Source organism: Abramis brama (genome assembly GCF_963993115.1).
Source record: "Abramis brama genome assembly, chromosome: 12".
Taxonomy (NCBI): domain Eukaryota; kingdom Metazoa; phylum Chordata; class Actinopteri; order Cypriniformes; family Leuciscidae; genus Abramis; species Abramis brama.
This window is the reverse complement of record NC_139974.1, coordinates 38,117,074-38,133,283: the sequence shown is the minus strand read 5'-3', so window position 1 is coordinate 38,133,283 and position 16,210 is coordinate 38,117,074. Positions and strand designations below refer to the sequence as shown.

At 37.8% G+C, this 16,210-nt stretch overlaps 2 protein-coding genes across 2 annotated transcripts; both read right to left on the bottom strand.

Moving 5' to 3' along the window:
- Window positions 1-747: 747 nt before the first annotated feature.
- On the bottom strand, window positions 748-5,555 carry LOC311093757 (elongation factor 1-alpha-like). The gene is made up of 8 exons (XM_084131357.1): window positions 5,377-5,555; window positions 4,329-4,484; window positions 3,726-3,905; window positions 3,324-3,620; window positions 3,060-3,210; window positions 1,571-1,827; window positions 1,254-1,488; window positions 748-1,163 (listed from the first exon to the last, which is right to left on the bottom strand). The coding sequence occupies exons 2-8, from the start codon at window positions 4,470-4,472 to the stop codon at window positions 1,039-1,041; spliced, it is 1,389 nt and encodes a 462-aa protein (XP_083987483.1). The 5' UTR covers window positions 4,473-4,484; window positions 5,377-5,555; the 3' UTR covers window positions 748-1,038.
- Window positions 5,556-5,712: 157 nt separating this feature from the next.
- Window positions 5,713-9,268, bottom strand: eef1a1l1 (eukaryotic translation elongation factor 1 alpha 1, like 1). The gene is made up of 8 exons (XM_084131356.1): window positions 9,051-9,268; window positions 8,282-8,438; window positions 7,526-7,705; window positions 7,133-7,429; window positions 6,876-7,026; window positions 6,538-6,794; window positions 6,221-6,455; window positions 5,713-6,131 (listed from the first exon to the last, which is right to left on the bottom strand). The coding sequence occupies exons 2-8, from the start codon at window positions 8,423-8,425 to the stop codon at window positions 6,007-6,009; spliced, it is 1,389 nt and encodes a 462-aa protein (XP_083987482.1). The 5' UTR covers window positions 8,426-8,438; window positions 9,051-9,268; the 3' UTR covers window positions 5,713-6,006.
- Window positions 9,269-16,210: the final 6,942 nt, after the last annotated feature.

The following is a 16,210-nucleotide window of genomic DNA, read 5'->3' as shown; positions in this document are numbered from 1 at the left end:
GTCTTCTTTAATGAAATGGTGAGCATGTGTTTTGGGAGGCTGTATTTAAAGTGTTACAACAGACCATGAAGTTAAAACTCCTTTCTTATTTATCTAAGCAGCTGGATAAAAATAACGATACAAAATTATGAATGACAGGATTTTTTAATCCACAATAGCCTTAGTGCATAACAGTATGGATATGTGGTTGACAAACAGTGTTAATTTAGTATTATTTATATAATATTATAGTAATATATAGTGCCGTACTGAAGGCACTCGTTATTAAAGATTTTAAGAACTCTATAAAAACTCCATAGTAACCATCTTTGACAAATACCAACCACCTAGTAACACCATAGCAACTACCAAAAATACCTTAGTAACCACCAAAAATACCCTAGCAACCACCCAGAACACCCTAGCAACCACCCAGAACACCTAGCAACTGCCTAGCAACCACCCAGAATTATATGAATTAGCTTACATTTTAATTTCTTGTAATTTTATGTGCTTTTGTTATTAGTTTTTATTATTTCTATTTAGTCTTTAACTTATTATTATTTCAGTTTTTAGTAATTTTAGTACTTCAACTTATTTTATTTCAGTTAGCTGCCATTCCAGCATCTAATTTTCATATAAAATTTCATATCAACCGACAAAATTATTTTTAATCATTTTAGTTTTAGCTAACAATAAGGCAGAAAAGCAAGAATATTAAGGCAGAAAAGCAAGAATATTAAGGCAAAAAAAAAAAGAATTTGAAACTTATATATATGCATCATGTTCAAAAATAATTTATTTATGAATGCACTTACACTTGATTCTTTACACTTGACAAGAAAGAATAATGGCACAATCTGTGATGTATGATCATTGTTTATTTTACTAATCATTTCCTCTGAATATGTTCAGAAATACATGGTTTCCTCCTTTCCTTCTGAAGCTTTTACGATGGGTTTTTATCAGCATAAGCCAGTCCTGTAAAACCGAGCTCAGGTTCTGAAATATTGCCGTGTAGGATGTCAATGAGGCTTGCTGTGTGTCTGACGGGGCGATTCATTTAGCTTTGGCTGCCTTCTGAGCAGACTTGGTGACCTTGCCAGCAGAGGCGGCTTTCTTGTCAACAGCCTTGATGACCCCAACAGCAACGGTCTGCCTCATGTCACGCACAGCAAAACGACCTGAGAAGTAGTAGCGGGATGGTAGGGAGTTTGAACACAACCAGAATGCTTATGTAAAATTGCATATTTAACATAAATGATCACACTTACCCAGTGGCGGGTACTGGGAGAAGCTCTCCACACACATGGGCTTGCCAGGGATCATAACGATAATGGCGGCATCTCCAGATTTAAGAGCCTTGGGGTTGTCCTCAAGCTTCTTGCCAGAACGACGGTCGATTTTCTCCTTGAGCTCAGAGAACTTGCAGGCGATGTGAGCAGTGTGGCAGTCCAGCACTGGGGCGTAGCCCTGAGAGATCTGACCAGGGTGGTTCAGGATGATGACCTGGGATGAAGAGGGGTAACATGATAAAGCGCTTTATATCCTGTCAGTTACAGAAGGACGATCAATCAGAGAATACTCTAACCTGAGCCGTGAAGTTGGCAGCCTCCATTGGTGGGTCGTTCTTGCTGTCTCCAGCCACGTTTCCACGACGGATGTCCTTGACGGACACGTTCTTGACGTTGAAGCCAACGTTGTCACCAGGAAGAGCTTCAACAAGAGACTCGTGGTGCATCTCAACAGACTTAACCTCAGTGGTCACGTTGGCAGGGGCAAAGGTCACAACCATACCAGCCTTCAGAGTTCCGGTCTCAACACGACCGACGGGCACAGTTCCAATACCTGAAGGAAAAAACACGGAGAATTTTGAACATGGTCTCTCATTGGAGAAAATTGTGAATAAGGATGGAGGCAGTGTTGTTATTGTTATGAAAACTAAAAAATAATAACACTTTTACCTTAAAAAGCCCTTTTACTAAGCCTTGATTACTAGACACTAGAATAGTTTTTAATGCTTGAATAGTCATTATTTTCATTGTTGCAGCTCCTCTCCTCCCAGTCTGTCAGTAACGCTCCGTTTAGTTCCTGTCTCTATGAAGCCCCTCCTTCTGAAAAGCACACTGTGCTCTGATTGGTCGGCTGGATCAGTGTGTTGTGATTGGTCAAGTGCTTCGAGCGTGTTTGGGAAATGTCCCGCCCCTTACCAAGGCCCCGCCCCTTTATTCTGCGCATGAATTATTTAAATGAGGAATATTGTGACGTGTTCGTTCCCAGAAGAAAACTCAAGACTACAATGGAGGCGTTTCAGGGAGTTCAGAAACACTGACACTGATATAGAGAAGAACTCCCACTGGAGGGACTTTGTGTTTTGTAACTTTGCAAAGCTTTTTCATGCTCAACCAGCAACATTACACACTAAAGAAAATAACCAATATAACTGGGAAACACAAACTAAATTTATTTTCATGTCTCCGAAACTAAATAAAAAGTTTGCAAATACATTTTAGTTTTGGATTCATGGTATGCTATAAAACATGAAACCTTTATAACCGGTTTCTGGGAAAGTATTAAAAATAAGGATTTTGAAGATTTTTCTTTTACAAGTTCTACCCAGTAAAATATTTTAGAGCTTTGCATAACTAAACAAATGTATATCATTATAACAATACCCCTAACTTTTCCAGGTCTAGAAATCATACTTTTAACATTAGAGGTAAACCTGTTTTTGTCACACAAAAAAAAAAAAAAAAAAAAAACACTTGTTGAAGGAGTGAATTAAAATATGAAATATCTTGATTTTTACTTGATTTTGAGGCCCCTGGTTGAGAATCACTGCTCTTGACTATACTAAGAAAATCATTATAATAAATAAATATAAATTATTTGAAATTTAAATTATTAATTATGGCAACCCCCAAAATACTAAAATTAAAAAAAACAACTAAATGAACAAACTAAAATTAAAACTACAAATCATAGTGAACAGCGACTAAACTGAAAAGACAAATAACAAAATGTAAATTAAATATATATATATAAAAATTTAAATAACCCTGGTTGATGGTTAATGTTACCTCCGATCTTATACACATCCTGCAGTGGGAGACGGAGGGGCTTGTCGGTGGGTCGACTGGGTGGCAGGATGGAGTCCAGGCCCTCGAGAAGAGTTACACCACTGGCAGCCCCTTCCTTCCTCTCAATCTTCCATCCCTTGAACCAGCTCATCTATTATCCAAAAAGAAAATGCAAAAGACAAAGCATGAGCAATCGCATTGATCACAAACCCTTTAGAAGCATCTATGCAACTTCTTCCGACCCAGGAAAAAGCAGACGCTCACGTTTGTGCTGGGCTCCAGCATGTTGTCTCCGTGCCATCCAGAGATTGGAACGAAGGCGACGGTGGCGGGGTTGTAGCCGATCTTCTTGATGTAGGCGCTGACTTCCTTGGTGATTTCCTCATAGCGCTTCTGGCTGTAGGGGGGCTCGGTGGAGTCCATCTTGTTGACTCCAACAATAAGCTGTTTCACTCCCAGAGTGTAGGCAAGCAGGGCATGTTCACGGGTCTGTCCGTTCTTGGAGATACCAGCCTCAAACTCACCAACGCCGGCAGCGACGATCAGCACGGCACAGTCAGCCTGGGTGGAGGAAGAGACAAATAAAAATCATGACATTTAAACAAAAAATAATGCAATATGCACAGTTACCTGTGACTGATATGTTGAAATACAAACAAATCCTACCTGAGAAGTACCAGTGATCATGTTCTTGATGAAGTCTCTGTGCCCAGGGGCATCAATGATGGTGACGTAGTACTTGCTGGTCTCGAATTTCCAAAGAGAAATATCAATAGTGATACCACGCTCACGCTCGGCCTTCAGTTTGTCCAGCACCCAGGCATATTTGAAGGAGCCCTTGCCCATCTTGACGGAGAAAAATATTCAGAAGCATATTTGAGGTGTTTGAGAGACTGAATGGACAAATAGATAGATATAGACATACGATAGATAGATAGATAGATAGATAGATAGATAGATAGATAGATAGATAGATAGATAGATAGATAGATAGTTTAACATCTTTTCAAACATGACGTCTACAAATTATGCATTACTGAACCATTGTAATTAACATAATTCTCAACATTTCATGAATGATTATATTCTAATAAAAATTCCAGCATTTATGCTCGGTTTAGATATTCAGAACTGACCAATACCAATAAAACCAAACTCTAGATGTCGCTCACAACACATGGTGTTTTAAAAAAAAGGGACACGCCCAGAATATTCTTGTCATATGGATATATTAGTCATCGGAAGTCAGTCACCCGGCTGATGACGTACCTCAGCAGCTTCTTTCTCAAACTTCTCGATGGTTCTCTTATCGATGCCTCCACATTTGTATATGAGATGGCCGGTGGTGGTGGACTTGCCAGAATCGACGTGGCCGATAACCACGATGTTAATATGAATCTTTTCCTTACCCATATTGTAAATGTACTGTGGAAAGACATTGCTGGTTTAGTTTCGACGGCATAAACATTGTCGATGTTTAAACACACATTACACATTATTAGTGTTCAAGGAATTGAAATATCTGTGGCAAAAAAAAAATCACTATGACAGTAACGTTATATGAACGATGCATTACACAATGCGCGCGCATTCTAGTCAGGGGCCAGGGCTATGTCTGGGTGAACGCGCAGCATTGTTGTTGCCAAGTCCATTTATAAAGGACCTTTTTCTAGACTGATGACACGTATTTACTGTCACCAGCTTCATAAATACTGCAAAGTTTAAGGTTTCATTTTTTTTTTTTAAATGTACATTTTACTTAGTATTATATTACCTCTGCATCAAATTACAAAAAAAGAAAAGTTAACGCTGCTGTGAGGGTGTTTCTAATACAGCTGCAGTGACAGTGACTGTAAACCGCATTGCACAATAAAATGCAATTACCCATTAAATTACACCTACAGCTTGATGCTATTAATATCACGTAATCTTTAAATTAAAAAGCCCACATTTTCGTGAAAGCCTTATATTAGGCATTTTCCAGTGCAGGCTTCTTTTTCGAGAGACCTGGCAACCCTCCCCTCCCTCTATTCACTTGTCCTCCATGTTGAAGGACTGGAATGACAGCACCAGCCATGTTCTCTCCAGCTTTGCCAATAAGTCTGTGCTCTCTACATGTGCATGTCAGTGAAAAGGGGGCAGTAGAGTAAAAAAAAGAAACCTGATGTAATCCAATTGTCAAACCCGACCAAGAGAAAAACCTGATCTGAACAGTTAGCCTGAAGAAAATTATATTTAAAAGGATATTTTCCTTATGCTAAGGTCAAGCTACACATTACACAAGGATTGAGTGAATAAAACGCAGTAATAAACTTACCTGACTACAAGCACTACAGACAGCCCCAAGCAGACTGGAGAAAAAGGAGCGAGTCTCACTGGTCGTCTAAATTTATACCGGTTCAGACAGGGGTGGGATGTGAAAACTTAAACCACATAGATACTGCTTAGATGAGGGGTACCATTGGTAGCTTTACTGCGCACTCACTATTTGCGATTGGAGGAAGACACATCACTTAAGTGGGCACAAGGTAGGAAAAAAAAAAGGGCTGCAACACGTGTTAAAACAGCTGCAATGACCCTGACGAATCACTTCACAGTTGCTCATCCTTAATCCCACCCATTTCCCCCAGTCATCACAGGAGACAAAGCACAATTTCGATTTTTAATACGTTTATTAGTTTATTCAGCAGCTTCTTTCCAAATTTTACTGTGGCAACAGGTGCAGTTCTAAACCATTTCAACACAAATTTAATAACTGAAAGAGGCACTATCAGTCAATCAATAAAGCCACACTTAATCCAAGTTGTTTTCCTTTCCTGCGAAAATTTTTCCGATGAGTTTTAATCAGCATTAGCCAGTCCTTAAGTAGAGTGCCCAAGTTTAGAGATATTCCAGGAGGTTGGGCAGAACATACCACAACCTTTGGAACAGCGTGATCGAGGGAAATTCACTTGGTCTTGGCAGCCTTCTGTGCAGACTTCGTGACCTTGCCAGAGCCGGCAGCTTTCTTCTCAACGCTCTTGATGACACCAACGGCAACGGTCTGCCTCATGTCACGCACAGCAAAGCGACCTGTGGATGGAGAGCGATTAGCATCAAGTTCTACACAAGCGGATACTGAAAATATGGATGAGAGAATGCCAATTAGCATGTGAACTTACCAAGAGGAGGGTAGGTAGAGAAGCTCTCCACACACATGGGCTTGCCAGGGATCATCTCAACAATGGCAGCATCTCCAGATTTAAGAGCCTTGGGGTTGTCCTCAAGCTTCTTGCCAGAACGACGGTCGATTTTCTCCTTGAGCTCAGCGAACTTGCAGGCGATGTGAGCAGTGTGGCAGTCCAGCACTGGGGCGTAGCCCTGAGAGATCTGACCAGGGTGGTTCAGGATGATGACCTGCAAGACAACACTAGTTAATACAGGAGTTTACATCAAGACGGACTATAAAAAGCAAACAGAATAATGGAAAAAGCCTAACCTGAGCCAAGAAGCTGCCAGCCTCCATTGGTGGGTCGTTCTTGCTGTCTCCAGCCACGTTTCCACGACGGATGTCCTTGACGGACACGTTCTTAACGTTGAAGCCAACGTTGTCACCAGGAGTGGCCTCAGTAAGAGACTCGTGGTGCATCTCAACAGACTTAACCTCAGTGGTCACGTTGGCAGGGGCAAAGGTCACAACCATACCAGGCTTGAGGACACCAGTCTCCACACGACCCACGGGCACAGTTCCAATACCTTGAAGAGATTAAAGTGACATTAAAGACAATCCAAGCGTTTGGCATTCAGAACTTTAACATTTGCAGTATTAATACAAACCTCCAATTTTGTACACATCCTGAAGTGGCAGACGGAGGGGCTTGTCGGTGGGACGGCTTGGGGGCAAGATGGCATCCAGGGCATCAAGAAGAGTAACACCGCTAGCATTACCCTCCTTGCGCTCAACCTTCCATCCCTTGAACCAGCCCATCTAAAAAGGTAAACAATGCCAATTAAAACCTGAAAACCAAGAGGATACTACAAAATTGCTTAACTTTAGACAAATTTCATTCATGCAAATCAGTTAAATTAATTACGTTTGTGCTGGGCTCCAGCATGTTGTCTCCGTGCCATCCAGAAATTGGGACGAAAGCAACACTGGCGGGGTTGTAGCCGATCTTCTTGATGTAGGCGCTGACTTCCTTGGTGATTTCCTCAAAACGGGCCTGGCTGTAGGGGGGCTCGGTGGAGTCCATCTTGTTGACTCCAACAATAAGCTGTTTCACTCCCAGAGTGAAAGCCAGGAGGGCATGTTCACGGGTCTGTCCGTTCTTGGAGATACCAGCCTCAAACTCACCAACACCACCAGCAACAATCAGCACGGCACAGTCAGCCTGGGTGGAGGAAGAACACAAGAACAGTTAAACCACACCCTACTTCAGTATTACTCCTAAAGAACACAATTATGTAAGAATGGAGTGTAGACCTACCTGAGAAGTACCAGTGATCATGTTCTTGATGAAGTCTCTGTGTCCAGGGGCATCAATGATGGTGACGTAGTACTTGCTGGTCTCGAACTTCCAGAGAGCAATATCAATAGTGATACCACGCTCACGCTCGGCCTTCAGTTTGTCCAGCACCCAGGCATATTTGAAGGAGCCCTTGCCCATCTGTTTGAGAAACAGATATTAAATGTTAATAAAAGGGAGGCATTACTTTAACATGAACCATGATGCAAAAAAAAAAAAAAAAGGGAAAAAAAAAAGGGTACAACTTAATTTTTGTCCACCAGGTAATTGATTGGATCTTTGTGGTTTGCTATTGCTGATATCTCATGTGACTAACAAGTTGTCCTGCCCTCATATCAGTAAAGTCATTGCAAGAGGGAGGAAGAAAAAAAATCTAAAGATAAGGGCACAAACTAAATTTTACACATGTATATATACACATTTTTAAAAGAATACATTGATTTAAAGTTAACTAACAATTTGTTATTAAACAATTGATTTGAAAAGTTAAACTGCTTGAAAGGTTGAATAGAGCTAGTGCACATGTTGCTCGGCCTACTAGGCGCCATTACAGAAACTGCAACGTCATCGCTAGTCCAGCTTAAGCTCCGCCCACTCCCACACCCAGCCGGCTTGAGCACAGGAACGCGTGCTACCGCCGCCATTTTGGCTCTTGTTACCTCAACTTATGCCGCAATCTATTTACGAACAAAAACGTTAAAGCGTCCAAACACTCACCTCAGCAGCTTCCTTCTCAAACTTCTCAATGGTTCTCTTGTCGATTCCACCGCATTTGTAGATCAGATGGCCGGTGGTGGTGGACTTTCCGGAGTCGACGTGGCCAATAACCACGATGTTAATGTGGATCTTTTCCTTTCCCATGATTGATTAGTTTCTGTACAAGAAAAGAAAAGGGAAAGCTTAATAACGCACAAGACAAGCACGGATTTCTCATATTTAAAACTTTTGATAGGGGATTTCGCAAGAAAAGTAAGAGATGGCCCATCTTTCAACCGGCCTAGTTCACCATAAGGCGACTGCGACACGTGTTTCTTTAGAGTAGTGCGGTATTAAGTTACAATACACATCTAAAATATCTGAAAGGCATCCAAAAGGAGTCAGACATCTGTCTCTAGTAACAGCTGTTGGATGCGAGAATGTGTGGAAGCCTTTTAACAGGCCTGTGACTTCAGTCGGTTAGTGCCTTTGTTCTCTTGCCGGTTCTCATTCTTTCAACGATAAACGTACACGGAAACAATGGAAAGATAAAATTAACCCAAACTCCTCTAAACATACAAATTAAAAAAACACAACATTAAAACACAAAATTAGAGTAAAACCATTATATAAACCGTCAGTGATAAAACACGCAAAGTAACGGAACACCGCAGAAATTTAAAAAGAAACCGCCAACCGTATATATATATTTTTTAAATTGTCCAAAAGTTGCTATCAAGACAATAACACACTAAAAACCCAAGGCCTATGCAGTAGAAAAAGCACTCACCAGGATTGAGAGATAACTCCTCGGCTGCTGCTCCCCTTTGCCAGGTAACAGAAAGAGGAAGAAAAATGCTTCGTTTGGCGAATTTATACGCGGGAGGAGGAACAACCCCCCGCTTCCTCTCCCTCCCTAATCGACCCGCAAATCACACACAATTGCGTGAAAATCTCCCCGCCTCGTCATGGAGACGTCACGACTTTGTTTCACCGAGCATCGGGTTCACTGGTTGAAATCATATTTTTACAAATATTTGGGATATGTTGCGATATACAGTTAAGAGTTTGAAACCATTAAGGTTTTTGAAAGTAGCCTCTTGATTTCACCATGGCTGCATTTATTTGATAAAAAATACTGTAAAATAAACAGTAATGCTGTGAAATATTGTTACAATTTAAAATGAGTATTGAAATGTTTTAAACTAATTTATTCCGGTGATCAAAGAATCATCATTACTCCAGTCATTAACCATCATTAATCAACGTTACTTCAGTGTCACATGATCCTTAGAAATCATGGTAAAATGCTGATTTTGTGCTCAGTTATTAATAATGGTTATTATTTATTTTTATCCATGTTAAAACCGTTTTTGCGTGCTTAATATGTTTGATACATTTTTGTCTGGATTCTTATGGTAGCCTAAAAAGAACAATAGGCCCTATTTATTTGAAATTGAAATCTATTGTAACAATACTCTTTTGATCAATTTAATGCGTCCTTGCTGAATAAAATAGAAAAGAAAATTCTAGGCCTATATTACTTAACCCAAACCTTTGAATGGTAGTGTATCATGGTTTCCTAAAAAGAAAAATAATAAGCAGCACAAGTGGTTTCAACATTGATAATAAAAATGAATGTTTCTTGAGCAAATCATCATATTAGAATGATTTCTGAAGGATCATGTGACACTGAAGACTGGAGTAATGATGCTGAAAATTCAGCTTTACCATCATAGAAATATAGGCTATACAATTTTAAAACAGGAAACAATTAAAGTGTAATCATATTTCACACTATTACTGTTTTTACTGTATTTTTGATCAAATAAATGCAGCCTTTTGAGCATAAGATACTTTTTTCAGAAACATTTACTAATTTTGACCGATACTGTACATAACGGGAAAATATGTTGTTACTGAATATATACCACATATTTCGAGATACCAATACAGATAGGCAATAAATAATCTTTATTACACATAATTAAATATATATATATATATTACACATTTGTCTCTTTAGTCTTTCCATTTTAAATTTATTTGCTTACCACACAAGTTTACCTTTTTGATGTCTTTATGATGATTGACAGCAATCATCACTATAAAACTGAAACTGCATTATATCAGTGATTAAACTGAATCATTTCATCACATTTACTTCTTAAAACTAGTTCACATTTAATTATTTGGGTTTGGTTAAAGTTGCTGCAGTGCAGATATACACAGCCGTTCATTTCTTTCTCATCTTTGTGCTTATTCTCAGAATAAAAACTATGATTATACATCTGACTTCTTGTTCACATGCATCAGTTTCAGAGAATGTAAAGGAATTATAATTGTATTTTATTAGATGAAACCAACAGAGACACAGTGATCAGTCCAGTCCTGTATGTAAATTAGTCAGCAATAGCACAGAGTCGATAAGGCCACACAGGTCCATTGTCTCAGATGCATCTCCACCCGCTGGTTCATCTATTCAGATTCAAATGCCATCAGATAGGACTATTTGCAGAATGGTGAGATTTTGACGAGCCTATTTTAAAACATAAGCCCATGGGAGGCAATGCAACTTTAGTAATTTCCCTTAGTTTGTATGCATTTCATGCATTCAGAGTTCATTGATTTTAGAAATCTTCCATTCCCTTCAATGCTATACAAGCCTTTAACGCCATCCTCAATGTCTTGCATTCCTCATAGCTTTATTTCAAAGAGCTGGCATCTCCAGTTAACTCTCTCTAGGTAACAGATGCTTGTTCGACAGCTGCTGTTTTCAGTCAAGATCAGCAGCACAAGCGCACAGTCGGGTCACATAGACAGTCACAGCGGCGCGCAGCGGAGTCTAAAAGTCAAAGAAATCACTGGAAATCTAGGATTGTTTTATTTATTTAAACCTGCTAATAAATAATGTTTCAGGATTTTTTAAAATGCTGGAGAACATGATAAAACAAGTTTTACACAAACTTGCAGCTCAAAAGATTTTAGGACAAAACTTTTATAATATAACTTGTAATACTATTCATAAGAACTTATAAAAACTAGCATAATAGACCAATATTTCACTATAGGTCACATATGTGTGTGCCCCACTTCACATTACACAGACAGTGATAAGGATCGACTGTCTATTTGAGTAAAATATAATCAGTCATAATTGCATTAACAGTACTGTTGTCTTCAGACAATGTCCTTCATGCAAGCAATGCTTTGCATAGTCAACAGATAAAACATTGAAATAAAAAGCTGAATTTTGTGCATTAATATTAATGAGACAATATGCAGGAAAGCACAGTATAAACCAGTTTTCAAGATGTGCAATAAATTGAGTGAAAATTAAGTTTAGTGGCCCACTAATTATGACATCAGTTGATAAAACTACTATGCATTGTACATTGCATTAAATAAAAAAATTAAACATGGAAAAAAACAGATACAGTGCAATGCATAAGTGAATACACCCATGCTAAAGTTGACTAAAAAGAGGAATAAAAAATCATATTTTGGAAATTGAACTTAATGCCTTAATTTAAAAAAATAGGAAAAATCCAACCTTTAAGGACACCAATTTTCTTTGTGAATGAATAATGTATCGTAAATAAATAAATGTTCTTCCTTAAAATACATGGTGCATAAGTGAGTACACCCCTATGTTAAATTCCCATAGAGGCAGGCAGATTTTTATTTTTAAGTATTTTTTTAAAAAAAAATTTAGGATACTATGCATCCTGATAAAGTTCCCTTGGCCTTTGGAATTAAAATAGCCCCACATCATCACATAGCCTTCACCAAACCTAGAGATTGGCATGGGGTACTTTCCATAAGATCATCTCTCAATGCAAATCAAACTAGCTTTTAGGCTAACTGAAATAAAATCATGCCAATCTCTAGGTATGGTGAATGCTATGTGATGATGTGGGGCTATTTTAATTCCAAAGGCCAAGGGAACTTTATCAGGATGCATAGTATCCTAAAAAAAATACTTAAAAATAAAAATCTGCCTGCCTCTATGGGAATTTAACATAGGGGTGTACTCACTTATGCACCATGTATTTTAAGGAAGAACATTTATTTATTTACGATACATTATTCATTCACAAAGAAAATTGGTGTCCTTAAAGGTTGGATTTTTCCTAATTTTTTTAATTAAGGCATTAAGTTCAATTTCCAAAATATGATTTTTTATTCCTCTTTTTAGTCAACTTTAGCATGGGTGTATTCACTTATGCATTGCACTGTATGTTCATGACATGAAATATTACATTAATGTGCAAAATATATTTAATACACAATCAAAATAGTTTTACTTCCACATTGCAATTTTGTTTCAGTACTGAAATACCGGTAAGAAACTTTATTTTAATCAAAAAGATAAGTTAGTTTACCTGTCAGCTTGATGCTTGTGAAACAGCTAATCTAAATAAATAAAAAAGCCTGAACAACTCTGATTAAGTCAACCCGAGCCTACAAGGGCAAGTAAATAATCAAACAAATCCTTTTAAAAGTCTCTTTATTCATCATGATTGTGGTCTTCTTTAACAGTAATCCTAGAAAATGAAGGAAACAGAATTGTGTAAGCATGCAGTCACATGACTGAAATAAAAAAGAGATTCCACAGCAATTTAGAAAAAAAGTTGAAAGTGAATTGCGGTGATTCCCACTTTTCCTCACACACAGCCCAAAGATGATCACTATTCCCTCAGCACAGCTGTCTGGAGTCTCAACTCAACATACACACACACAGCTCAGCATATCAAACCGTTTCAAACCACTGAACATTTGTCTTTTTGCTCATAGGGACGACTCTTGGTCTGGTCTGGCCTGTTTGCCTGGTTCATGTAGCAACACAGGCTTATAGCTATTTATCCAGATAAATTGCCATTTGGTTTTTATCTCATGCACTCCACAAGCGTGGGGGAGGCCAGGGAATGTGTGCCACGAATCAACGTCAGAGTCTGGCATGAGATCAGTGTTGAGTCATGCAATACAGAGGGAAAGGCCTGAACTTCTCTCTCTCTCTTTCTCTCTCTCAAGCCTCAAACACAGAAGTCCTCAGTGCAAGATAGCTTTGTATTATGGCTTACTTTTTAAGTATTGCAGCAATGCTTATGAGTTTTGCCTCAGAAATCGGTTTGGATCAAAGTTTCTGCTAAATGAATAAATGCAAATGTAAATTGTATTTTTTTTGCTACACATGCATCTATTTCTATGCATGCATCTATTTTAAAGTCTGCATGAAATGGAAGTTTCCCTATATTTGTGACGTATATCCGAATGAAAAAGCTTCTGGAACAAGAACAAAACGTTTTTATTTTGTTTGGCAAATTTTTTATCCATAAACAGACATTTATGGGCTCACCTCATACTCTCTCACATTTTTTGATTGAGGTAAACTCACTGCTTAAGTTTAAAAATAGCAATGAAAAAATGTTACTGAAACAATATAAAAGATTCCTTTGTAATAACAGTTGTTTCAGCTTTCTCTTTATACATTTTGTTTTGTTTTTTCTAATTATCTATACCGTTAGTATTCTTTCCTTACAAAAATGTATGGTACTTAACCTTTTATCTTTTTCTTTATGTCTTTTATTTATCCTCTTTATATGTATATAAATGATTATCCTTAATACGTATCTGTCTTCACATACAAATTATTATTTTTTTATACCATAATGTACTCCTTAAGGTGTTTGTATATTTGCATCTTCTGTTTCTTGAATTAAAAATAAAGAAAAGCTTTAAAAATGTAGGGGGGCGGGACTTGATTTTGTCTGTGAGGAATTGATTGGATGGTTGTGGTTTGCTATTGGCCGATCTCATGTGAGTGACAGGTTGCTCCGCCCTCCCGCCAGTAAACACATCATCAGAGAATAAATGTTGCTGCAAGAGGGAGAGGAAGTTATTTTGATTAAAGATTATGAGGCACATGAAATAAATCATTTATAATAAATACTGCAATATTCCATACAAAAAAGGGTCAATATTGATGTGGGGCCTAAGAATCCTTGGGCTTTCTAGCTCTGAATCAGATATGAAATACATTATTTGACATACAATTAAATTATTGTACTCTAGTTCTAAAGTTAACACTCCAGTAAAACAACATTGCTTTTAAAATATTCAAACACAACATACCTTTAAAAATAGCCTATATAGTCATAAATATTAGGCCAATCTTCTTGTAACAAAGAAAAAAAAAACCCTTTAACCTAAAAGGTAGAAATCCTCCCACCTCTCCCTCAAGGCAACAAACTTACACTTGCAAATCCCCCCACGCATTTTTAAAGTGTAATGTAAATGGTTGGGGGACAGGGAACAAACATCTGCATGTGTGAGAACCCCATGCATCTGTCTCAGACATTTGGTGAGAATGCAAATGTCTATGAATGAAAGGAAATCACTTCACAACTGCTAAAAAGAAGTTACATAATACAAAATAATATAAAATTTGACTCATTTATTTTAAAAAACGAGTTCATATATAGGCTATATAAGCCTAATATGTTTCCTCAATAAGGTATTTCAGGTAGAAAAGAAAATATGACTAATCTACAGTAATATAAACAACATAACAGGGTGTGTTATGGAAAGTTCAAGTTGCTAGATTAAATACTTTGCTCCCTTGAATAGCTAGTGAAACTGTAACACAATAAATGTTATTTTACGACTCTCCCAGGCTTAGTTTTGTCCGCCAGATCATTTATTTACACATAAAATTCTGGAAATAAGGAATAAGTGCTTTTACAATAGGAACAATTAAAAAAGACTAGCCTAAAATAGTAAGGATATTCCGCTGTCTTGTTGATAAAATCGATGTATCACATTAAAATTCACACTATATCAGTGAAACGAAGAGTTAAAACATCCAGTCAGGCTACATTTCATTCTTCACGTTCACACCAGGGTCACGCATGTAAATAAGCAATCACGTGATATCTTGCCGCATTCAGCAAAGTACATCCGGGTCGTTTTCTCAACAGTGCTGATGTAACGTAAATCAATAGGCAGTGTAATTGTGCCTATATCTGGTAATGTTACCCATCAACCGTTTTAGTTACTGGCCTACACATTTTAAAAATACATATAGCATTCAAACACTCAGTACTATCTGCTGTAAAATCTGCGACATTCTTATAATCTAGCCATTTATCACCGATGTGATGCGCCACCTGCTGGCCGCCACCGCACAGCGTCAGTTAAAGGGATAGTTCACACACACACACACACACACACACACACACACACACACACACACACACACAAATTCAAGTTGTTCCAAACCTGTATGAGTGTCTTCCTTCTGTCGAACACAAAATATTATATTTTAAAGAATGTTAGTAACAAGACAGACTTTTGTGTTCAACAGAAGAAAGAAACTCTGAGGGTGAGCAAATGATGACACCATTTTGGATGAACTATCCCTTTAATTAGAGTGTGGTTGGCTCTATTGGCTCATATATCATATCATACCTACATCATAGAACACTATCAATTAGAATTATGTGAGGTTATTTACTCTGTAATTGCACATAAGAGTGCAAATGGTTGATTAGTGATCTGTTCCTCACTTGCAGATAACAAACTAGTGCTGACAAAGCATGAACATGACTCTAAATCTGCACTGTAAACATTGCATTGCATTTATTGTACAGAAATATTTATGATTAAAAAAAAAAAAAATAGACACATTGAGTGCTTAAAATAAACATTAAGTGAAACGTGATACTCATTAAACATTTAAACTTTTAAAAAAGGCAAGTTTCAAACAATAATGAAACAATAATTTCCGCCTGGACTATTCCAGTAAATATGAACAGTATCTGTCAGTAAAACGGAAAGACCATGGTTTTCATGAAAATATTAGATGGCAGCCAGAACTGAACTGACAATTAATAGAGTCCAGTTACTTCATTAGCAAGATTAAAATGACCTGAAAAGCACTGGTACCAA